At 52.8% G+C, this 24,146-nt stretch overlaps 2 protein-coding genes across 2 annotated transcripts; one reads left to right on the top strand and one right to left on the bottom strand.

Moving 5' to 3' along the window:
- Positions 1–6,385: 6,385 nt before the first annotated feature.
- On the bottom strand, positions 6,386–7,741 carry LOC133914925 (probable xyloglucan galactosyltransferase GT19). Its single transcript, XM_062357885.1, has one exon. It carries the CDS (start codon positions 7,739–7,741, stop codon positions 6,386–6,388), a length of 1,356 nt encoding a protein of 451 aa, XP_062213869.1.
- Positions 7,742–10,813: 3,072 nt separating this feature from the next.
- LOC133917145 (cortical cell-delineating protein-like) lies at positions 10,814–11,630 on the top strand. Its single transcript, XM_062361144.1, has one exon. The coding sequence runs from the start codon at positions 10,937–10,939 to the stop codon at positions 11,318–11,320; it is 384 nt and encodes a 127-aa protein (XP_062217128.1). The 5' UTR covers positions 10,814–10,936; the 3' UTR covers positions 11,321–11,630.
- The last annotated feature ends 12,516 nt before the right edge of the window (positions 11,631–24,146 follow it).

Here is a 24,146-nt window from a genome sequence, read left to right as displayed (position 1 = left end):
CTTGCAGTCTCCTCTAGTTCTATGTTAGTAAGGGTATCCTTAACATAAGCAAGATCATAATATCACAAAGCAAGATATCCTATAAATCACAACCATAAAAACATCATACAGTCTCGCCCTCGGTCATCCCACTCCTCCTAGAACGCATGGCCCTAGCGTAGTGAATGCAGAACTTCTACACCATAACGTTGATGAAGGTCCACCTCCCCTACAGCGACTTCTTATTGCGGGTAGATGGGAAGTCTTTGTTCTCGTGGATGTACGACTCGATCCTCTGCCAGAAAGCTCCTAAACTCTGGTTCGACCCCACCACGGGATCCATGCTCATATTCAGCTATGACGCCACAAGTAGTAGATCTTCCTTCATGGTATAGCTTTGTCCATAGCCACCCCCAGTTGCCATCTCTGCCGGTGCTTCTTGAGACTGCAGCTCAACCAAAGGAGGCTGTCGGAGGATGAACTCCTGTCGCAGGGATCCCGAGAGACCCCTTTTTAAAGATTCGGCCGGGGGGATGATCCTGAACGAGCTCGTCGGGGAAATAAATGGGAACGGAAATAAATGCAGCGGCTGGTGGTGGGGGATGATCGACCTAGTGCAAAAAAGATGGATGCACCGGGGTTTAGACAGGTTCGGGCCGCACGGGGGCGTAACACCCTACTCCTGTGTGAGCGCTATATCTTTCCTTGAAGGGAATTCTTCAAGGATGTATCTGGTTACAAGGGTGTGCTGTCTACAGAGAGCTTGAGGCTCCTGTGTTCTAGCTCTGCTCGAGCTTGTTTGCGATGTTCTTGTTCTATCGTGCCCGTCGCACTTCTTCTATGTCTCCTGTTTATGCTGTCTCGTCTGATCTGGACTGGCTTCTAATCTTGAATCATCGACTGGGGCTCTCTTTTTATGTGTTCTCCATCCTTTCCTTTTATAGGCGCGCCGACCTCGACTTATCCTGAATGGGAAAGAGGGGGCGCGAGTGCCAAGGTGCCACGGAGAAAGGTGCCATCATTCCGTTTTGGCGAAGTGACAGGGGCGGTGGAATAATGCGTCGTGCATCCGACCACCCGCCACTGTGGATGTCCTCCGGCGCCATTAAGAGGGCCCACCGGGCAGCCATAGAGGTGCCCGGTGCGCCCACCCTGTCTTGTTCTTCTGCCGGGGCAGGGTGGCAGGCGGAGCGCTTCGATTCTGGCAACGTTATCCCTAGGCACCCGGATGAAACGGGACGGGACCCGTGCATTTAATGGACCCACGCCCCCCTGCCAAAGCATGGCAGGGTCTGACACTAGGGCGTGGGCAGCTGAAAATGTCAGGATGTCAGGCCGCGCGTGCCTATTGAATGCGGCATTGGGGTTTTTTGACTGGCTGACACCTCGCCGATGGGACCCTTCGGGTCGTCGGACGATCTTGCGCGAACTTTCTTCCCGGTCCTGGGACCCTGCGGGTCATCGGGGAACTGGGGTGCTCGGGAACCAGAGGCTGCGGCCCCGAGCGCCTTCTCCCGGAACTTTAGTTTCTTCTCATCCTGCAGGGTGGACCTCACAGGATGGTGACACGTGGCGGACGGCCGGCCTGGTCTCGGGACTCAGGGACCCCTGGTTCCTGATACACCGACAGAGGCTATGTGCCGATGATGCCTTCTTGGGTGTTCGGCACAACGTCGTCCCAAGGGATTGCATCGTCGTCACCACGAAGGAAGTCGGCATACTCCAGAGTCCCTGCACACTAGCAAATAAACACTGAAATACAAAATGTAATGAATAACTTCAACATGCTTCCTTCCTGTTCAATAAAACAGCTTCCACCACATGTCTTATCAAACATTATTGAAAAACCTATAGACAGTTCACACAAGTGGAGGATAACCGTGAACATATAGGGTCCTGCTTAGTCGCGTCGCTAATTCACAAATAACTAACTATTAACCCTACCCGACTACAGCCTCCATGAACGATCCAATTCAATGGATATGGCATCATCCGGATCAGCACACAAAACGGTTTCGGAGCTCCAGTTAGCGGGAAGGACGTCATTGTCATCAATGTCCTTTGATCCCGACGCTTCCTCATCCACTGCAACGCTCATGTTGTCAGTATTACCAACCTGGTTGGGCATGCCACCGTTGATCAAAGCATCTTCCACTTGGAACACAAGCTGCTCCAAGTCCGACGCTATGTTGTCCACCTCCAGAAGCGCTCAATTCAGATCCACGGCAACAGGGCAGCTGTCCGTACTTAAATTGTCGTTCTTCAACGCCTCAGCTGCCTCCTGCACATGGTCCTGGAGCATCGACACAAGAGCGCCAAGCGTTGTGGCGTCCATCTAGAACCAGGGCATGCATGAACGAGAATAGTTTCCAAAATCAGGGGCAATGGAGTTTACCAATATGGCAACAAGTACATACAATCTCAACAGCAGACATGACCAAATAACAACTACAGTCAATGTGAACTTCGGGCATTAAGAAATATCTACTTTACACTCCAGAATGCATAACCTGTAGTTCGAACTGTGCAACCATTGCAAGAGAGTAAATTTGCTCAACTTCTGAATACAAGCTAGCAGGTATGATCTAGAAACTTTGAGAACTCCAATTGCATAAGCTACAAACAACCTAATAGTCGGTTCATACTCCAGAAAGTATATCCTATAGTTTGTACCGTTCAACCAATGCAAGAAACTAAATTTGCTCAATTTCTGAACATAAGCTAGCAGGTATGACCTAAGCACTTTGAGAACTCCAATTGCACAAGTTACAAACAAGCTAATACTCGGTTCATACTCCAGAAAGATTCACACTGAATTGCATAACCTAGCAGGTATGATCTTTGAACTTTGAAAACTCCCAAACTACTTAAAGCCCATGACCGACGTTGTGTTCTTCTCAATTGCAGGTTTCCATGACACTAGGCAGATCACTATGCATACAACATCAACCAGCATGAACCTAGGTATTCATCATCAGCAAGATTCACATTGGAACATGAGTTCAAGCTATAAATCCAAGCCTTTCATCTACGCCAGTAAAGACCCTGCAAAAGCTCCTCTCCATTTTCACCCCAAAATTTGTCAAACTCGCAGGACGACATCACTTGCTTCGACTATGGCACAACGATACCATCTCCTGCTTCACCACGCATCAAAGCTATCCATTCCTCAACTAAATCGGCACAACCACACCAAAGACGACCAGTGGAGCGAGGCAAGACGAAGAAGACAAACAAGCACCCTGATTCACTGACCAAGAACAAGCCAGATAAATCGCTCCTCCCCTCCCCCTCTCTCTCTCTCCCCCCTATCCTCCCTACGGCGGTGACCAACGGCACATCAGGGCGCCCCCCCCCCCCCCCCCCCCGCAAACCGAACGATATGTGAACGCAAGACTTACCAAAGGCTTGGCAACGACCAAGGACCTGCTACTGCGATCGAGCAAACCGACGGGGGGTGGGGGAACCTGGGAGCGCGGCCGCCAAATCTGCGGCGGCCCAATCCTCAGCCGCCGAGGACGATGTGTCTTCCGCCCGATCGCCGGATGGTTCTCGCTTCCACCGGCCACCGAGGCCGTTCGCCTCACCTCCGCACGCGCCCGTTAGCTCCCCTTTCGTCGCTTCGCAAGAGGCACCACCCGTGAGCGATTCCCGTCGCTAATAGGGAAGCGGACGCCGCATCCCTCCACAAAATTGCCGTCACTGAGGCCCTCTCCGCAACCCTGTTGGACTCGATACGGGATCCGCTGGAGATCGCATCTGGCTTCACGCCGACCGGCATCCGATGTGGATGCGGGTCGGGAGCCGGATACGACATCCGCTGGAGATGCCCTTAGATAGGTTTACTTCCTCTGCATCCATCCATGTGTTAAGTCTAGTAGATTGAGCAATCACAAAGTAATGTTTTCTGCACTTACTAACTAATCTTTTATGTTGTGTAATTCCTGGATACAGCCTCGTTGGCGGTAGCGTAGCTCAAGTGGATGTCTATCATATCAATCTATCTATCTATCTATCAATCAATCAGGGAGCAATTGCAATTGCAATTTGCAAATCAAGCATGACAGAAAAATTAAGTCAGGTACAACCGTACAAGTGGTGGCTAGAAATAGAAAGCAATTCACGAAAATTAGATGGGAAAAAATATGGCAGAGGAGAGGAACGTCGCTGTTTATGAGGTGCAGTTGTGGGACGATGACCAAGAATAATCCTTTCTCATCATGGATCCATGGAAACCTGCCTGGTGGCTCAACAATTAAATCTGGGACTACACAGGATTAGGGTAACTAAAATAATTAACCTTTTGCTTTTGCTTAGATTAAATACGTATAAAAATCTATATGTGAGCATAAGATAGATTGTAATAACAAATAAAGGTGCTGATATTATTATTATTTAGATAATTTTTATGGATGTGCCTACTTTAGTCAATTTATTCCCCTGAAAAGTCACTTCAATTCTTTCTGGCTAGCTAGGTGGCCTCTTTCCCCCTTGGTGACTGAAATTTGAAAGAGTAAAGTATCTCCGCTAATACTTTTATCTGGTGTGGGGTGCACTCATCAGCATGCAGGAAAGTGATTACCAGTGCATCTGCTAGGTGAAGTGAGAACATATATTGTACCAATATTTATTTCAGGGAGATCGAGTAGCCACATGGAGGATATATATTCCAAGTTTAGTTTATAATCCGTTTTCTCACATGCAGCACTTCAGTTAGGAGTTTGCAGCACTTGTTTCTTTTTCTTTAATTTTGAGGGCCGGGACCTTGTGTTGTCGGGCTTTGTTTTGCTTGGATCGTCGGTGGCCTTCCACCTCGGGGCTTCCCAAGATTGCATCGAGTTGGCAGCGACGACGTCCTCGAGGCAAAGGCCCAATCCCCTCCCGTACGCCGTCGGATGAGCCCAAATCAGTTCTTGCGTGCAGGTTGGTACTGGTATTGGATTGATTTCTTCTGTTCTAAATTAATTGGATGGTTTTTCTTTCTTCTGGGTGATCCTTTTAGCTGGCTATCAAAATCAAATCTTTCTTTCTCTCCATAACTTAACAGTGGATCTGCTTGTGGTAAGGCCGGGCTGGGGATGTCAGTGATCACGAGTAGCAATGCTGGTGCAGAGTAGGAAGGAGGGGCGCGACAGGTAAAACATTGAGTACTCCTTATTCCCTCTTTTCCTTGCTCTCTTTCTTCCTGAAAATTTAATTTGCTTCTCAGGTTGCCATGTATCTTCAATTGCTTCTGGATGTCGACAATGGTCACTGGTCTTTGTGTAAATGGGGTTGGGTGTCCAAAGAAACCGAACAATGATGGTTTTCATCTGCTCATATGTTCATGTCTTTTACGAGTAATTGTGTTGTTTAGCTTTTGATATTGCGACACTAGTTACAAGTAGAGCTTCCCGTTCCTCGGCGACGACACTGCTCTCTCTCTCTTTCTCTCTCTCTCTCTCTCTCCGTGGACGACTACCGCATCCATCTGCTGTACAAGCATGTCTCAAGTGGCTCCTCAACTCTATTCTAGCTACCTGAATTTCAAGGTCTCCATCTCCCTGGACTACAGAAAAACAGTCTATTCTAGCTAGCTGAATTTGTGGTCTGCCTTCACAATCTCCGAACCATCCAGGCTGTTCCGTTTCTACTGTTCCAACTCCGAAGCAACTGGGTTGCCGGCGATCTGTCAGGACGAATCCAGCTCCCTTCAGAAAAGGAAATGATGGAAGATGTGAGACCCTTGTACTCAGAAATGGAAGCCGTAGGATGGCCCAAGAGACTCGCTGCCTGAAATACAATCAGTTTGGCTGGCGAAACAGTGCGCCCATGCCAAAGTTGAAGACTGGTGGAAAGAGATGTACGATGGCCAGCATCGATCAGTTGTTCTGGTTTCAAACAAGAAGGAATTATTGCAAGTTTAAAAAATGCATGTACAAGCATCACAGGTAAAAAAAAAAAAGTTCTGCACTAGACAAATTCACCTGTTTCAATAGGTAATCAATTATACAAGAAAAAAGGGTTTTTTTTTATGCAAACTTCAAGTAGCTAGTGTGCAGTTAGAACTCAAATCCGTTTGCCTCTTATATAATCTGTAGAAGATTACGATTTGAATAATGGTATAGTTCAAATTGTGTCCTAAATTACATATTTGCATTAAAACTTTATGCGAATTGAAGCACTCAAGGCTTGCTGGTCTGGACGTTTTGATGTCCAGCTACAACATTAGTCAAATTTGGGCGTCAAGAATCAAGGGCCAAAATTTAAAGCAACTCTTACCCCTATAGAGGTAAGAGGAATTTGAGTGCCTTTTTTTAAAAAAAAAATGCTACGTGCATGGACGTCTACACATTTTGTTAGTGCAGAAGCTGATTATTGCACTTCCATTATCTAAAAAGAGGGATCCTAGCTAGTGCTATAGCAATCAATCGTCATCGTCGTCCAGCGAGTAGATGGCGTCCGGCTCGCCGTCCTCCAGTGCGTGCACCCGCCTCCGTATTCTCCGGAGCGCGCCCTCCACGGCGAGGTCCACCGCGTCCTTGCTCGCCTCCCTCAGGTCCGCCGTGCTCCCGTGCCGCCGGTACACCACCCTCGGCGCCATCTCCAGCATGCGCGCCCGCATGCTGGCCACCTCGGCATCCGGCACCGCCGCGAGCACCTCCGCGATCTTGACGCCCCCCTGAACCACCGACTCCTTGGGTATGGTGACCGAGAACTCATCGTACTTCCCAGGGGGCAGGTGCCACCCGTACTGCAGCCTCGCCGCCGCGTGCTCGAAGAACACAGGCACGCACCCGGCGACGATGGCGTCGAACGTCGACCGCCGCGACGGCGTGTCCCCCGGCGGCTCCAGGCAGAACTTGGCCTTGAGCATCGGCCGCATGTACATGATGGGGTTGAGCGCGCACGCGCCGCCGGAGCAGTCTACGATGGTGCACGCTCCCGTGCGGTTCGCGCACTCGGCGAGGATCGAGCCGCGGATGTTGGGCCGCGACGGCTTGGAGATGCCGCCGGCGTAGAGCATCAGCGTGGTGCGGCGGGAGCGGCGCGCGCGGGAGAGCCACGCCTGCAGGCGCGGCAGCGACGCCGGGTGGAAGGAGGTCGGGTGCGGGATGGCATGCTCCTGCCACGGCCACGCGCGCGACTCCAGTGTGAGGATGGTGAAGTTGTCGAAGTCCGGTCGGCGGAGCAGCGACGTGGTGCCCCACATCCTGGGGTCCGTGTCGAGCGGCTGAGAGTAGTCCCAGGCGGGCCCCGCGAGGACGAAGAAATGGTCGTGGCCATGGTGGCGCGCCAGCACCTGCGGCCGGTCGCGCTCGAGGAACTGCGCCAGTGGCAGGCCGTGGAGGGCGGAGTAGTTGAGGAGCGCGGGGTCGAGCATGTAGGGAAGGGCGTCGAGGGCGGCGTAGTAGGGGACGAAGACGGCGTCGGCGAGGGCAGGGCGGTGAACGAGGCAGTCGCGCTCGAGGATGCGTCGGTGGAAGAATGGCTCGAGGAGGCGGCCGTCGGTGCGGTACCAGGAGCGGGTGCGGTTGTGGGTGCGTGGGCCGAGGGCGTGGTTTGCGAGCGAGGCGCAGTCGGGGGTGGAGTCGGGGTCGGCGAGCGGGAACGCGGTGGCGCAGTAGCGGAGGAGTTGGGTGTTGAAGTGCGCGGGGAGGCGGCGGACGTGGATGCGGCGGCCGGCGCAGGGGTCCGGGCTATGGGAGGCGGCGGAGACGGCAATGATGATGATGGAGAGGAGGAGGAGGAGGAGGAGAAGGTTGCGAAGAGCGCGCGCCATTGTGGGGTGGCGGAGGTGGACGGCCGGGTGCGCGCGTCGATGGCGGATCTGGACTCTTCCGCATTGCGCGGCAGTTCCGCTTTTGAAGCAACCAGAGTTGAATTCAATTTACATTTAAGCCCACTAGGCCTTTGGGAACATGATGGGCTTCATTTGCACGCACGCACGAATTGAGCGGTCTTCCGGGCCGACCGATGATGCAATACGAGAACCATTCTCGTGTTACTTTTTTTTTATCTAATAACAATTTTTAAAATTTAATTTTTTATATATTTTTATCATTTATTCTCGTCTTACAGTCTACTTCATTAGCGACTACAAATATATGACCTATTTCACTATTAAAAATAAATAAATTAATTATGAGATAAATTAGTACATAGCCCTCTTTGTTTTTTTAGTTCATCTAACATTAAGCTACGACATCGTCTAGATGTATTCGTTTGATAATGCATTTACGATACATTCACATCTCATAGCTTAAGTTTGTGTCTAATATTAACATACCTAATATTTATATTTTTGTTGTAACCAATAGTCATTTAACTTGGTTACTTATATTAGCTAGTCGATCGATCGATTATATCGATGCTAGCAACTAGGGAAATGCAGCCCTGGATCATATATACGTATACGCATGGTAGCCACGGTTTGAAAATGCAACGGTTATCGGTCGATAATCGTGATTACTGGTAGCAAATCAAATTTATAATACAGTTGGTAATCGATTTTGAATTCAAAAAATTTAAATCAATTTTGAAAAAAATAAAACATTTCAAAAAAAATTCATAAAAAACTAGAGGTAATTATAAGACTATATGTGAATTTTTTTAAAAAAAATGAGTTTTGCAAAAGCAAATATGTGTTGAAGTATCAGAACACGGGGAAAAAGACTGAAACGGGCCAAATGCATAGTGCAAACAGCCTGTTTTGATCCAACCAAGTGGATTAGGGTGCATGTGCTCTTCTCGTCGGCAACGTCACATCTCACTTTCCTCTCGCATCGTCCCACCGCAAAAACCGCAGCTCTATTGCCCGGTCGGCTAGATCCACTGCGTTGGTGCAGAAATCCGGCGGAGACAGCCAAAACATCGAGCAAGAAGCATCGGTTACCGACCGCATTGGAGCGGTTAACGACCGCATACACCAAGCAGAGCGGAGCTGTAACATCTTGAGTTTAAACGTGAATTAATTGCAAATTTTGCTCCAAATTAAAACTTTTTATGATTAATTAGGCTAGCTAAGATAAAGAAATAAGTATATGAATGTATGTATACCAGTATGTATACATTCATAAATATTAAGTATACTCAATTGAATAGGTGTTCCAAAGTGCACTAAAATCAATTTCAAAATAATCCTTACATTGGGTTGTTTCGTATCCTTTGGTTTGAGATCTTTATGGTTCTTTGTATGGAGATTTGAATTGAATGCCTCTCAAATTCAAATCTACACTTAGATTCTATTCGGCTCAAAGACAATTCAAATTCAAATTCATTGATTCAAATCATCTTAGGAAGCTCAAGATTCAAGTTCAAATCATAATTCAAATATATTTATTTGAAATGATCCAAATCCAAAGTAAAACTCAAATCCCTCATTTGAATTTAATTAAAAAAACCAAATTATTTTTCCTTTTTCTTTTCTTCCGGGCTGAATTCTTCTTCTCCTCTCTCTTCTCCCCGGCGCGGCCTAGCCAGTCGCCTCGTCCGGCCATTTCCTCCCTCACGCGCTCAACCTAGCTCCCGCACCGACCCAGCTCGCATCGCGCTGGCCTGCCCCCAGGCGCGCTCCCGCATCGCGCGTCTCTCGACCGTCCATGTGTCGCACATCCAGCTGCTTCCCCGCGGCACTCTCTCCTTCCTCCTCTAGCGTGACACCGTGCCTCACTGTCTCTCGCCACCCCGACGGTCAGCGAGCCACTTGTGCTCTCTCTCTCCCCCCATACTATCATGCTCTCCCGCTCTTCTCTCCCTCTCCGCTCTCTCTCTCTCTCCCGCAACCCGAGGGCCTGACACCAGGTGACTTTCATGCCCCGCCCACGCGTGGAAAGCGCAACGCGCCCACAGCGGGAAATATGGTGGGCAATGCTCCGCCACCTCACCACCACGCTGCCGCCGATGACTGCACGACGTCATGCGCTGCACCGCCTTGCCGTGCGGTCTCTCCCCTATAAATAAGAGTGGCCCAGTCTCCCTCTCCCTGTTTCCCCACTTCGCCATCACCACCGCACTGCCATCGTCACCATTCTCGTCGATCTAGCTCCGCCGTTGCCGATTCTTCCCCTCGAGCTGCCAAGGAGCACCACAAGCTCATCGTTGTCCGTGTGTTGCTCTCCATCCGCCAGGAGCCCGACGAGAGCATGCTCACGTCTGAAGCCGAGCCACTATGCCGCCACTGCATCGACGTACCGTCGGCCGCCGTCCAGCTCCTCGCCAGTTTCGAGCTTGGTGAGCATCCCCATCCCTTCACGTACCTGCCTAGGTGACGTGTTGTCGCCCCCGTACTCTCTATTTGCGTAGCGGCGTGCAATCCATGCTTTTCGTTCTGCCACTATGCCAATTCGGTCGAATTAGTATGTGCTCGGTTATCATTAGAACCGATTGATAAATCGTACAATTCGCTCGATAAATCGTGAGATGTGGGCGGTTACCGGTTATTCGATTCGCTTTGAATTCTCGCCGAATTTACGAATTTGATCAAATGAATTTGTCTGAATTCTCGCCGAATTTTGCACGATTATCGCGGTAACCGTGAATTTTCGGTAACTGCCTGCGCCCGGTTTTCCACTTCCAAACGTATTTTTGAACCTTGTGGTAGCACGCCATGCATGCAGGATGAAGAACATATATACTAGTACAAACTAGCTAACGTGTTGTTTCAAGCTAAGCTAGCAGGTAAAGGACAGTCAACCAAAGATGGATGCACGTTCCTTCACGGCTTCATCGATCCTTGTCTGATCTCCTTCATCCCTAGACTACTAGCTAGAACAAATTAAGCTACTATGCCACCCACAATTGGGCTATAAATAGCACCCCAAGCATACACAGCACCTCAAGAAAACCATCCCAATTATATATATTAAACACGCAAGCAGCTAGCAGCTAGCAGCTAGCAGCTACCACCTAGCTGCCTTCTAGCTGCTCACAACACTTGGATCGATCAACAAGCTATATATCTTGGTAGCGAATAGCAATGGCGCCATCCAAGCTTGCCATGTTGCTCGCCCTGAGCGTCCTCTCCTTGGCAGCAGCGGTGCACGGCTGCGCGCCGTACTGCCCTACCCCCACCCCGCCGGTGGTGCCGACACCGTCCGGCGGCGGCTCGTGCCCGATCAACGCGCTGAAGCTGAGCGTGTGCGCCAACGTGCTGAACCTGCTCAAGATCAGTTTGCCCCCGCAGAACGACGACTGCTGCCCGCTGCTGCAGGGGCTCGTCAACCTCGACGCCGCCCTCTGCCTCTGCACCGCCATCAAGGCCAACATCCTCGGCATCAACATCAACGTGCCCGTCGACCTCAGCCTCCTCCTCAACCACTGCGGCAAAATCTGCCCCGCCGACTTCACCTGCCCCAACTAGAGTTACTCATCAGTAACTATTCATCGTCCATCACCTCACGTGCAAATCATATATAGTATATGCGTGCGTGCGTGCATATACATACATGCATATGGGTTCCCTCCACAGTCCACACCTCGTGCAAGCAAGTCATGTAACCGTACGTTTGTGTAATGTTGTCCTTTTATTTGCCGTCCTCTGTGCTCCCGGGTGATAGCTCGGGAGCTAGCTTGTACCATGCAAATGTGTGCTCTTACATACACACAGTCAGACATGTTGTTTCTATACGTACGTCAAATAAAAGTTTATACAGCAGGTTGTGTTGTGTTAACTCGAGCTGTCATGCATATGTATATGTGACATTATTTGCGCCTCATCTATATGCTGTAATCAACTCAGTGCTACACACTCGATCATGAACACGATCAGAACGACCTGCATGCCACAATAATATTTTGGACCAGCTGTTCGGTCATGTGTAAATAGAGCTCGTACGTCCTGAATACGCAAACAGTTTGCATGCTTACCGATACAACAAACATGCAATCCATCCAATTAAAGACGACGATCATGAAACCTGGAATTTTACTGAAAGCGATGCCTGCAGGATCATATACAGGTAGTCCGGCGAGCCTGACTCCTATTGAAGGAATGGTATATCCCTTCAGAAGCTAGCTAGCTGTGGCATAATTTTGGACCACGCAAATGGTTTTGAACTTTAATTCGACTAGCTGGTGATATAATATGATGATACTTACCATGTCAATGTCGCCTCTTTTTTCAAGAAAGTCCACATCATCATGTTAGTATACTACTGTAAGATGTCGTCAAGCTAATAAGATAAAATAACGTTTTTTTTTTTGGAAAATAAGGCAGGAGCTCTGCCGCTAAATTTAGATTAGATGAAAGACACATACATGGAGCAGGAAGCTGTCTAGTCACACACAAAATAAACCCACATACAACGTCCCGGAAGAAACACACAACCAAGAAAGATTATCCAAAACAAACTAGCTACTGAGTGGTTATGTTTTTGATGGGCTGTCCTCCACTGATCTATCTCTTGTTTTGCTAGAATGGCCACCTAATTATCAGAGCACAATCAGTTTATTTCACCAAATAAAATTCATCAACATAACAAAACTGCAGTGCGCCCTTTTTCCATTACATTGTGTAATTTTGCAAGTACAATTGCCAATAAGGAGCATCAGTACTCCAGAATTGTGCTTTAACAAGAACTAACCAAGCAAGATCACAGATTCACAGTCATAGATAAGTAACGTGTCTAATCCACAAGTATCCACGTAAACCAACTAATGCAGAACCTACATGGATTGTAGAAGGCTAGAGAGCCTACATAAACTTTTACTTTTTTGCTGATTTGTGCTCTCTGTCTGTCTGTCAGTCTCTCTCTGCCAATTAATTAATTACCAAGCTGTGATCTCTGATATGTTTCCTAACAGATCAACCTTGATTTCAGGAAGATCACGATAATATATTGCGTTCCCAGGCAACAGGTAAAGGGGCTCCCCGCCGCGGCCCCCTCCCTGGTGAAACAAGCTTCATTGCCTCATCACGTAACTTATCCGACCAGCCGGAACTTATCTGGCCAGCGCACTTCACGTAACTTGACAGACAGGGCGCTACACCCTGTCCCGTAAAGGGGAGACACTCGTTGTTGGGTGACAGTGCGCGCCCGAGGAGAGAGATGGCGGTCTCGGGGTCCCGGTGATGGGGTGGAGCCGTCCGATGCCTGCCTGCAGGGGGAAGGCGTGCGATAGGGCTGCTTGCCCTTTTCCTGCTCGCGCCGAACCCTGTCCTCCTACTCTCTAGTGGCCACCTGGCCCTAGATCACGCCCCGAAGGTCACGTTGGCACAGAGAGTTACGCAGGTCAGAGGATTGGCTATCCTGACGTGGAGGTGGTCCGCGAGTACTCCCTGTGGTTGGGGGAGCATGATACCTATTCCGTCGTGGCCCCTGATGTGGAGGTGTTACTGGTGCGTGGGGAAAGAACACACTTGAGTGGATATTAGTGACTGCACTCTGGACAAGCTACGTCAAATCTGGCCCTGGGACTAGTGGGGCTAGTCGCGGGTGTAAGCGATGGTATAGGGAGACTGGTTGGGTGGGCGTTTAGACTGATCGCTGTGGTAGCACAATCAACCAGACTTTGTAGAGTACGCGGCTCTAGTTGTTAGATCCCCTATGGAACCCGTTTAGTCAAGGTACCCCTTTACTTAATACACTAACACTTTCAATGTTCAACTCATAGAACTTGGGAAGATTAGTAGCAGCTGGTGAATGACTGTATTCGCTCTGAAATTTAATGCATCATTCATATTGTATGCATCTACTGTTTTGGTGCAAAAAGATGCGAGTACATCAATGAAACTCGGCAGAACAGAGAATATTCTATCACTCTCTGCTCCCAGCTCAGGAGAGTGATGGTTCTACATTACTTTGTTGCTCAGTACCAGCAAATTATAATCTTTTTTATATGTTAAGACGCGGCTCCGTGTAATCAAAAAGTTTTATAGTAAGAGCATGTCCATGACCGCGAACGTGGATATTCGAATAGGTTTACACTATGTAGAGATTGTACACTGTACCCATGCGATATGCTCAGCCTCCATCCATTGCAGGTGAAGGAGCGAATCATACCGAGACACTTCAATCACTTCTCCTGTCGAGCTTTTCTACATGATCCATCAAGTTATTCAGGTCACGTATAGAGGGCAGACCCCTGATGATCGACTGGGGCGGAAACTCTTTCGCGTAGAACCTAAAGACACTTGGCTCAACATTGCCTCTTAGGCCTCCTAGTATTATGCCCAGCCCAGTTCAATGAAAGAAGAGTCAAGTTTTGCCCATTCAGGCTTAGCATGATGGCCCAAGACTCGGTGCTTAAACAGCCGGGGTAGGTACTTCAACGTTGGCAATGAGTATCACCTCAAGCCCCCAACGTACGAGATAGCCTCCAACTCTGAGGACCATCCCGCTTGCCCCTGTCAAAACAATTTTTAGCTTTTTACACATCTCCCACCATATCTGTCGGTGGATGAACACCGCAAGCGGGGATCCTGAGGGACCCCTTTTGAGATTCAGCCGGGGGGGCTGATTCTGGATCTACCTCGTACGTGGGGTTAATACGAATGTATGGGACTTAGGTGGAACGAATGATCGTCAGCTAGTAGGAGTAAATGCACAAGGGATTTAGACAGGTTCGGACCTCACAGATGCGTAATACCCTACTCCCGTGTGTCTGGTGTGTTATTAATGCTCTTGGAATGCCTTTCTTAGGATCTCTGTGTACAAGGTTTTTTGGTCTATCTATCAAGTCTTGAACTTTGGTCGTCTTGAGAGCTTCGGCTTCAGCTTCAAGTGAAGGTGCCGGTCTCTCTCAACTTGTCTTTCTACGAAGTGCTCCCCCCCTTTTATCTACCGGGGGGAGGCCCTCTGGGGTGTACCAGAACGGGGGCACCAGTTCCCGTAAACCATAAATGGAAAACAACCATCATGGGTCTACAGTTTGATGTTACATGGGTTGAAAATGCGCCCCTCGGATGGTCCCATCGGTCTTTACACCCCAACTTTAGCAGGTGCAGGGAGGTCCCACCGGCCAGCCACTGAGTATACTCTCATGCCCGTCCAATCAGAGTAGATCTGACACGGTTTGATGCAGCAGGGCGACAGGCAATACGCCTCGAGCCCATTGACTATATCTTCAAGCAGTCTTTCTCCTTAGGCCTCGCAAAGGACATGCACTGGGACTCGTCCCATTAATTGTGCCCACGCCTCCCTGCCAGGCGATGGCAGGGACTGACGCACTTAGTATGACAGGCGTGGGGGGGGGGGGAATGGTTGGATTCGACCGGCCACGCTCCCCCTTAAATGCATCATCGGGCCTCCCAGCGATCGACATCTCACCGTGGAGCCCTTGCGGGGTCCACCGACAAGAGGCTTATCAGGTCCTCGGGCAACTCTGGGTACTCGAGGACCAATTGTTCTTGGCCCCGAGCACCCCCTCCCGGACTTGGCTCTTCTCGGGTCCTCGAGGAACTCTAGGTACTCGGAGACCAACTATTCTTGGCCCCGAGCACCACCTCCCGGACTTGGCTTTTCTCGGGCCCTCGGGGAGATGGTCCCCGAGGGATGACGCCATGTGGCACTGCGTTGTCCTGGCCTCGGGACTCGAGAACCCCCAGCTCCCATATCACCGACAGCAGCCCCCGGGCCTATCGGCAGGCGATGGCCCAGAGACTGCGGATGGGACCCTTTTTCTTCGAGGCTGATCACAGCATTGGTGCCATGTGGCTTTCTGTCACCCGGTGCCAAAATCTTTGCGGGCCTTGCAGTTTTTTGGCCCAGGCTCTTGGTATAGCCCAAGGAGGAGCCAGAAAGGCGCGTGCCCTTCCGATTTTTGAAGAAAGTGATGATGAGGCGGGAGTCACCCCTGGCAACCCCGCGGATCGAGGAAGATGCGCCTCGCTTATTGCGTCGAGGAATAAGGCGTTTGAACTCCCTGCGATAGAATAGGGGAGGGGCAACGAACCGTTACCCCCTCAGTCGCCATTCTTGCAGTTGCCACTCTTGCCTTGTCTTTCTTGCGCACTAGGAGCCGTCTCTTCAGCCCTCAGTGCATCCTGATTCCAGCCACCTCCAGCGCACATCCCACCCCTAAAAATGCCAAGGGCAGGAAGCGGCCGTTGGGAAGCGTCGAGTGTTAGCGGCATCCTGCCGAAATCCTGCCTCCTGAACGGGGAGGGCGCGGAGAAGGTACGGAAGCTGATGGTCTCCGCTGGTCAGCGAGGAGCGTCGGTGGTGACGCCAGCCACCCATCGTAATCTTCGCCTCCTTCGTCGCCGCCGGTCTGGTGCCGCCATTCTCGGCGTTCTGCTTGCAAGTGTTGGACACTTACGGTGTCCAGCTGGCCCATCTGAGCCCAAACTCAGTGGTCATCCTGGCGGTCTTCGCCCACCTCTGCGAGATGTTCACGGGGGTGCCGCCGTCGGTCACACTCTTCCAGCATTTCTTCATCCTTCGATCGGCCAGGAAGAAAAAGGGGTCGGACGACGTGGAGGTCGTGGGCTGCTACAACTTCCGCCTGCGGGAGGGGTTCAGTGACGCCTACATCCCGCAGGTGTAGCGCGGCAACTGGGAGGACTGGTGTCGGGACTGGGTCTACATCGACGTCAGTCCCTACGACCTCCTCTCGCTGCCCCGATCGCCGACCTGCGTAGGCAAGGATGGGGACCTCGACGAGGGGGCCCTGGCGATGCTGCTTAAGGTGGTGACCGGAGTTAAAGACCTTGTCGGGCGGTCCTGCTACGCGAGGACCTGGCGCTTTTGCTCAGACCCGGCCTGGGCGGCTCTGCAAGAGTCGATACCAGCCTTTGACGCCCAGGGACCGATTGACCTCCCGGGGCATCGAGACCCCGGGACTCTGCACATCCTCGGGGCGGACGATAATGGAGGGCGGGGTGCCGCCGCCGACCACAGCAGGCCACCGAGCCGGGGCGATAAGGGGAAGCGTCCCCAAGTGTTTATCCCCCAACCTTCCTCATCCTCTTCGTCGATGTCACCTCCGCAGTCCCCGCGCCGGACTACCCGAGACCTGAGCTCCGGACTACCCGAGTAGCTCGAGCGATAGGATTACCCAGGGTACCCGAGGACTCGGTAGTGCTCAGGGTCCTTAAAAGCGGACCGAACACCACGAAGGGCTTCGGTCAGACATTACCGCACGCGCGCTACTCCTTTCTGCAAACCGCTCTGTCGCTCTGGGAAAAAGTAGACACGCGGCAGGGTTTTTGCGTGCGAGGAGACCACCTCGCCGAACAGATTAAAGCGCGAGAGCCCCCGAGAATGACTCGGGGACATAAATTTACTTAAAGCAGACTTGTCTGAATATAACCACTCACCGGACAGCTGTCGGCCTTCCGGCCAACCGATCCAGGAGGGGTGTGCTTCCGAGCTCGGGTGCCCGGGGACTTGATTCTTTCAACGGAGCGCCCGAGTGCCCAGAGGCATACGAGGCTCCTAGGGTCGGGTGATCTCGACCACCCATGCCTAAGTGGTAGGACCACCCGAGGACCCTTGGGGCCGACCAGAGACCGGGGCATTGAAGCCCTCGCGGCCGAACTGCTCGTGATTGCCAGCCTATGACTTAAGAGAGAATATAGAATTTTTTGTCTGGTGCACTCTGTTAGTGCGGTACTTGCTATAGACTGCTCTCGTTTTCGACCCGAGACCTCTCGAATACCCAAACCGGCGGACAAGAGCGGACAGAGGCATAACCCAGAGGTCCTATGGTTCGGTGGCGCCCGGGTATGACAAACCAGACCGAGCACCGACAGCCCGCTCCGGGGGCTCGAGCTCCGGACTACTCGAGCAGCTCGAGCGATGGGATTACCCAGAGCACCCCGAAACTTGGTAGTGCCCGGGAGCCTGTCACGACACCGAACACCACAGCCTACCATGCCGGACGTAAGTCAGCGGCGACTGCTCGCATGCATACCGATTGGGATTCTTTTATCAGCGGGGAAAATGAGAGAGCGAACTTTTTCTCGCACAACCGAGCACCTCACCATACAAATTAAACATACGGAATCCAGAAAAAATATTTCGACACAGCGATTGCTTATTGAAATACCGAATGTACAATATTTACAAGGTTGGGTGATAGCGACTTACCCAAGGGGTCGGAGCCCTTGGACTACTTGGACGGGGAGAAGCCCCCGGCCTTGCCGACCTGAGCTGCGAGCACGACCATCTACGGGTAGAAGCGTCGGAGATGCTCGATATTCCACGGATTTGGGAGTGGCTGTCCTTCTTCCGTCGCTAACCTGAAAGAACCTGCCCGGGGGACCGCGATCACGGTGAAGGGACCTTCCCACACAGGGGATAGCTTATTCATTCCTTCGCGCGACTGGACGCGTCGGAGAACTAGGTCTCCCACCTCGAGAGACCGGGCCCCTACCTGGCGCGCCAGCTGTCGGAGGATGAACTCCTGTCGCAGGGATCCCGAGAGACCCCCTTTTTAGAGATTCGGCCGGGGGGATGATCCTGAGCGAGCTTGTTTAGGAAATAAGCGGGAAACGGAAATAAATGCGGTGGCTGGTGGGAGATGATCGTCCTAGTGCGAAAAAGATGGGTGCACCGGGGTTTAGACAGGTTCGGGCCGCACGGGGGCGTAACACCCTACTCCTGTGTGAGTGCTATATATATCCCCGAAGGGAATTCTTCAAGAATGTATCTGGTTACAAGAGAGAGCAGCTTACAGAGAGCTTGAGGCTCTCGTGTTCTAGCTTGGCTTGAATGGGTTCGAGCGTCTGCGTCCTCTTTCTTTTTCCACACACTTTCGGTCTGTCTCCCGAGAGCTTCTTCTTTTTTTTTTACGTGTTCTTCATCCTTTCCTTTTATAGGCGCGCCGACCTCGACATATCCTGAATGGGAAAGAGGGGGTGCGAGTGCCAAGGTGCCACGGAGAAAGGCGTCATCATTTCGTCTTGGCGAAGTGACAGGGGCGGTGGAGAAATGCGGCGCGCATCCGACCACCCGCCACTGTGGAAGCCCTCGGGCGCCATAAAGGGCGCCCACCGGGCAGCCTCAGAGGTGCCCGGTGCGCCCACCCTGTCCTGTCTTTCTGCCAGGGCAGGGTGGCGGGCGGAGCGCTTCGATTCTGGCAACGTTATCCTGAGGCACTTGGATGAAACGGGACGGGACCCGTGCATTTAATGGACCCACGCCCCCCTGCCAGGGCATGGCAGGGTCTGACACTGGGGCGTGGGCAGCTGAGAATGTCAGGATGTCAGGATGTCAGGCCGCGCGTGCCTATTAAATGCGGCATTGGGCCTTTGACTGGCTGACACCCCGATGATGGGACCCTTCGGGTCGTCGAATGATCTTGCGCGAACCTTCGGGGAACCGAGTCCTCGGGGGCTGCCACGTGCAGCCCCGAGCACTCTCTCCCGAGCACTTCGGTGGGACCTTCGGGGAACCGAGTCCTCGGGGGCTGCCACATGCAGCCCCGAGCACTCTCTCCCGAGCACTTGGATGAGACCTTCGGGGAACCGAGTCCTCGGGGGCTACCACGTGCAGACCCGAGCACTCTCTCCCGAGCACTTGGATGAGACCTTCGGGGAACCGAGTCCTCGGGGGCTGCCACGTGCAGCCCCGAGCACTTGGATGAGACCTTCGGGGAACCGAGTCCTCGGGGGCTGCCACGTGCAGCCCCGAGCACTCTCTCCCGAGCACTTGGATGAGACCTTCGGGGAACCGAGTCCTCGGGGGCTGCCACGTGCAGCCCCGAGCACTCTCTCCCGAGTACTTGGGTGAGACCATCGGGGAACCGAGTCCTCAGGGGCTGCCACGTGCAGCCCCGAGCACTCTCTCCCGAGTACTTGGACTCTGCGGATCATCGGGGAACTGGGGTGCTCGGGAATCTTAGAGGCTACGGCCCCGAGCACCTTCCCCCGGGACTTAGTTTCTTCTTACCCGGCAGGGTGGACCCCGCGGGATGGTGACATGTGGCGGATGGCCGGTCCGGTCTCGGGACTCAGGGACCCCTGGTTCCTAATACACCGACAGTGGCGCTGGAGCGGCCGCCGTTGAGGTCCCCGAGCGCCTCTGCTGAGAGGGCTCGCAGGGGACCCAGCCCTTGGCCATCCCCTGGCCAGGCCCCGGAACCCCTCCCCGAGGTGCTGGGAAGCACCCGAGAGGTCATCAGGTTGCTCGAGGCGGTCTGTACTGGTGTACCTTTGCCACCAGGCCGATGATCTTGAGCGCGGCCGCGTCGACAATCTCCGCCGAGAGGAGCAGATCGCACTGCATGAGACGGAGGCTAATTTGGCGTCGTCAGCGCTTGCCGCCCGGGAGGAGACCGTCGCCAACCAGGAGGCAGGTCTAACCACCCGAGAGCAGGCCATCGAGGCCCGGGCCGAGCGAGTGGAGCAGGCCCGGATCGAGGTGGCTGCCCAACTCGAGGAGTACGGGCCGCGAAGGACGCCCTTGCCAGCACCGCCGATGGCAAACGTCTCGAAGCTCGGCGGAAGAAAGACGTGGAGGACCTTAATTCCATCCACGAAGAGTGGACAAATGTCAAGGCGATGATGCAGGATGTCCTTCGGCGGGTGCAGGACTCCGTGGAGGCGGCCGGGCTCGAGTTCGTATCTGTGGGTGCCCAGGGGCTGGAAACGCTAGGCTATCTCTCCCTTGGGTTCTCGGAGATCGCCTGCACCTCGAGGCTCTCCTCGCCACTGTCTAGGAGTTGGTGACCTGGGAGGGGCGGAATTTTTTGTGCGGGAGCCGGCCCCTAGCAATGATAGCAGCGGCGATGTGTGCCCTCCTCCTTAGCCTATAAAAAGTTAGGGGTTTTGTTTTTTTTTTGAAAGTTGTAAATATGGGAGTGATTCCCTTATGAATGGATCCTTTCAGTATAATAGAAGCCATCCTTGGAATCTAACTCCGTTTTGTGCTTGTTCTTCCAGGACGTTGTTTGTATTGATGTCCTGGGAGGCACTGGCCAGGCCGAGTACCAGCAGTTTACCCCCGAGAAGATAGGTTGCCCCGACCACTTGCGCTCGAGCAGTATGACCATTTGAGCATCCAGCCCCCGAGCCCGCGTGTAGGATCCCATGCTCGGGGCGCGCAACCCCCGGGCGCTTGTGAGTACACGGCTGCTGAGTCAGAATGACACAGACAGACACAAATTTCTTTGCTCGGGAAACGAGTCCACCTGGCACGGTACACACCACAAACAGTGAACACATTTCACCCCGCGACCTCTCAAATAAATAGACCAGAGACGCGCGCAGGAGGAAATGCAACCAAGAGTCCCCACGGTTCGGTGGTGTCCGGGGTAGGACTGACCAGGCCGAGCACCGACAGCCCGCCCCTGGGGTCTAAGCGGTCCCGACCACTCATGTTCGAGCAGTAGAACCACCCGAGAATCCCAGAGGCTCGGTAGTTCTCGGGGTACTGCCATGCCGGTCGGGCACTACAGCCACCATAAAGGACCTAGGTCAGCGATCGCCGCCTGTGCGGTACACCGACTACTGTTTGTCTTTGTCGTTCCGGAAAAGCGAACACGAGGGCGGGGTTTTGCGCGCGAGGAGACTGCCTCACCGAACAGATTAGCATACGAGGGTCCCGAGGATAACTCAGGAACAATAGTTTATTGCGTATGTATGAAAGGAAATTCATATGACTTTAGTGACTCACTGAGTCAGTGTCAGCCTTCCGGCCGACCAGGCTAGGAAAGGGTACATGCCATGAGCTCGGGGCACCCAGGAACATGGATTCCCTTGTGCAGAGCGCTTTAGCCCCCAGGTTGTCCTTTCAGCACCCGAGCAGCAAACCTGGTGATGGAACCAGGGGCTAGGCGGTTCCGACCACTCATGTCCGAGCGGTAGGATTACCCGAGGACCCTAGAGGCTCGGCAGCGCCCTGGGCACTGAGGCCCTTGTATTCAGGCGGCTTGGTTCTCGAGCATTTATCTGTAAGCTTAAAAATAGGCAAAGATTCTTTGCCTGGTGCGCTCTGTTGGTACTCATTATAACTTGCTATCGTTTTTTACCCGAGACCTCTTGAATGCCCAGACCGGCGAAGTGTACAGACAGGGATACGATCAAGAGGTCCCATAGTTCGGTGATGCCCAGGGTAGGATTGACAAGGCCGAGCACCGATAGCCTGTCCCTGGGTTCTAGGCGGTCCTGACCACTCCTGTTCGAGCGGTAGGATTACCCGAGAACCCCAAAGGCTCGATAGTGCTCGAGGTACTGCCACAGCAGCCGGGCACCACAACCTACGACAACAGACTTAGGTCAGCGATCGCTGCCTGTGCAGCATACCAACTGGCATCCATTTTTATCAGCGGGAAAATGAGAGAGCGTGTTTTTTCGCACAAGTCGAGCATCTCACCAAGCAGATTAACATATGGATTAGAGGAAAAACTCGAAATAAGAGTAACATGGGCGTATATTATTGATTCGTACAGAAGTGATGAAATAAATAGCAACTGCTAACTTACATGGTTGGTGGCTGCCCCCGGCCAATTTGGGCAGGGGAAGGCCCCTGACCTAGTTGGCCCGAGCACAAACACGCTCACCTATGAAAAAAAATTATGTAGATACTCGATGTTCCACGCGTTTGGGAGAGGCTACCCGTCCTCTGTGGCCAGCCGAAACGAGCCTTGCCGCGTGGTACCGGTCACGATGAAGGAGCCTTCCCACATGGGGGAGAGTTTATTCTTTCCTTCGCGCGTCTGGGCGTGCCGGAGAACCAAATCCCCAACTTCGAGTGACCAGGCCCGGACACGGCGCTGATGGTAGTGCCTCAGGCTCTGCGGATATCTGGCGGCTCGGACGGTGGCTCATCGCCGATGCTCCTCCAAGTGCTCGACGTCGTCACGTCTTCGTTGTTCCTGTTCACCCTCTGAGTATGCATTCACCCGAGGCGAGCCGAGCGTAAGCTCGGAGGGGAGGACCGCCTCGGCGCTGTAGACGTGGAAGAAAGACGTCTCCCTGGTGGCCCGACTTGGCGTGGTCCGATTGGCTCATAACACAGCAGGCAGCTCATCGATCCACCCTTTCCCATGCTTTGCCAGCACGTTGTAGGTCCGGGTTTTGAGCCCCTTCAGTATCTCGGCATTTGCACGCTCGACTTGCCCGTTGCTACTGGGATGAGCAACAGAGGAAAAGCAAAGCTTGATTCCGAGGTCCTCACAGTATTCCCCGAACAGGGCACTTGTGAATTGGGTGCCATTGTCGGTGATGATCCTGTTTGGGACGCCGAAGAGACTTGTGATGCCGTGGATGAATTGGACCGCCGTGTTCTTGGTGACCTTGATGACTGGGACCGTCTCCGGCCACTTAGTGAATTTATCAATGGCGACGTACAGGTACTCATAGCCCCTGATTGCTCAGGGGAATGGACCCAAGATGTCCAGCCCCCAGACCGCGAAGGACCAAGACAGGGGGATGGTATGAAGAGCCTGAACTGGCTGGTGAATCTGCTTTGCGTGGAACTGGCACGCCCTGCAGTGTCGAACCAGCTTGGAAGCGTCCTGGAGGGTTTTTGGCTAGTAGAAACCTTGCTGAAAGGCCTTCCCAACTAGCGTGCGGGACGATGCATGGCCACCGCACTCGCCCTCGTGCATCTCAATGAGGAGCTCACTGCCTTCTGCCCGGGTGATGCATTTCAGGAGGACACCGTCCGTGCCACGCTAGTAGAGATCCCCATCTACAATGGCATAGCGCTTGGACTGCCGTGCAATCCTCTCTGCAGAGGCATCGTCCCCGGGTAGGATGTTTTCTTTCAAGTACCATCGGATCTCGTCGATCCACGAGGATTCTTAAGGACTACTGGCAAGCGCAGCGCACTCACCAAGCGACGCCACCTTGATGGGACTTCCCACTGAAGGTGCGGCCTGGGTCCCCTCGACTGGGATCAAGGGTTCCCCTTCATCCAGGTCGGCAGACATGATGGATGGCCGTGTGAGCCTTTCTTCAAGGGTTCCAGCTGGGACGAGCGCTCGGGCGGAAGCTAGGCGGGAGAGGTCGTCGACCAGGGTGTTATCGCGGTGATGTATATGCCGTAGCTCCAGGCCGTCGAAGTGCCGCTCCAGCCTCCAGATTTCCGCCACGTACGCCGCCATCTGCAGGTCCGCGCACTGGTATTCCTTGGATACTTGATTGACCACCAGTTGGGAGTCACCTTTGACAAGCAGCCACCAGATCCCGAGACCCACCGCTGCTCAGAGTCTAGCGATGAGGCCCTCGTATTCCGCCATATTGTTTGTCGCTCGGAAATGCAGCTGCACGACATACAGGAGTACTTCACCTGTCGGAG

Source organism: Phragmites australis, chromosome 4 (genome assembly GCF_958298935.1).
Source record: "Phragmites australis chromosome 4, lpPhrAust1.1, whole genome shotgun sequence".
Classification (NCBI taxonomy): Eukaryota; Viridiplantae; Streptophyta; class Magnoliopsida; order Poales; family Poaceae; genus Phragmites; species Phragmites australis.
Note: the sequence above shows the minus strand (reverse complement) of the source record. Positions and strands in the feature narration are given on the sequence as shown.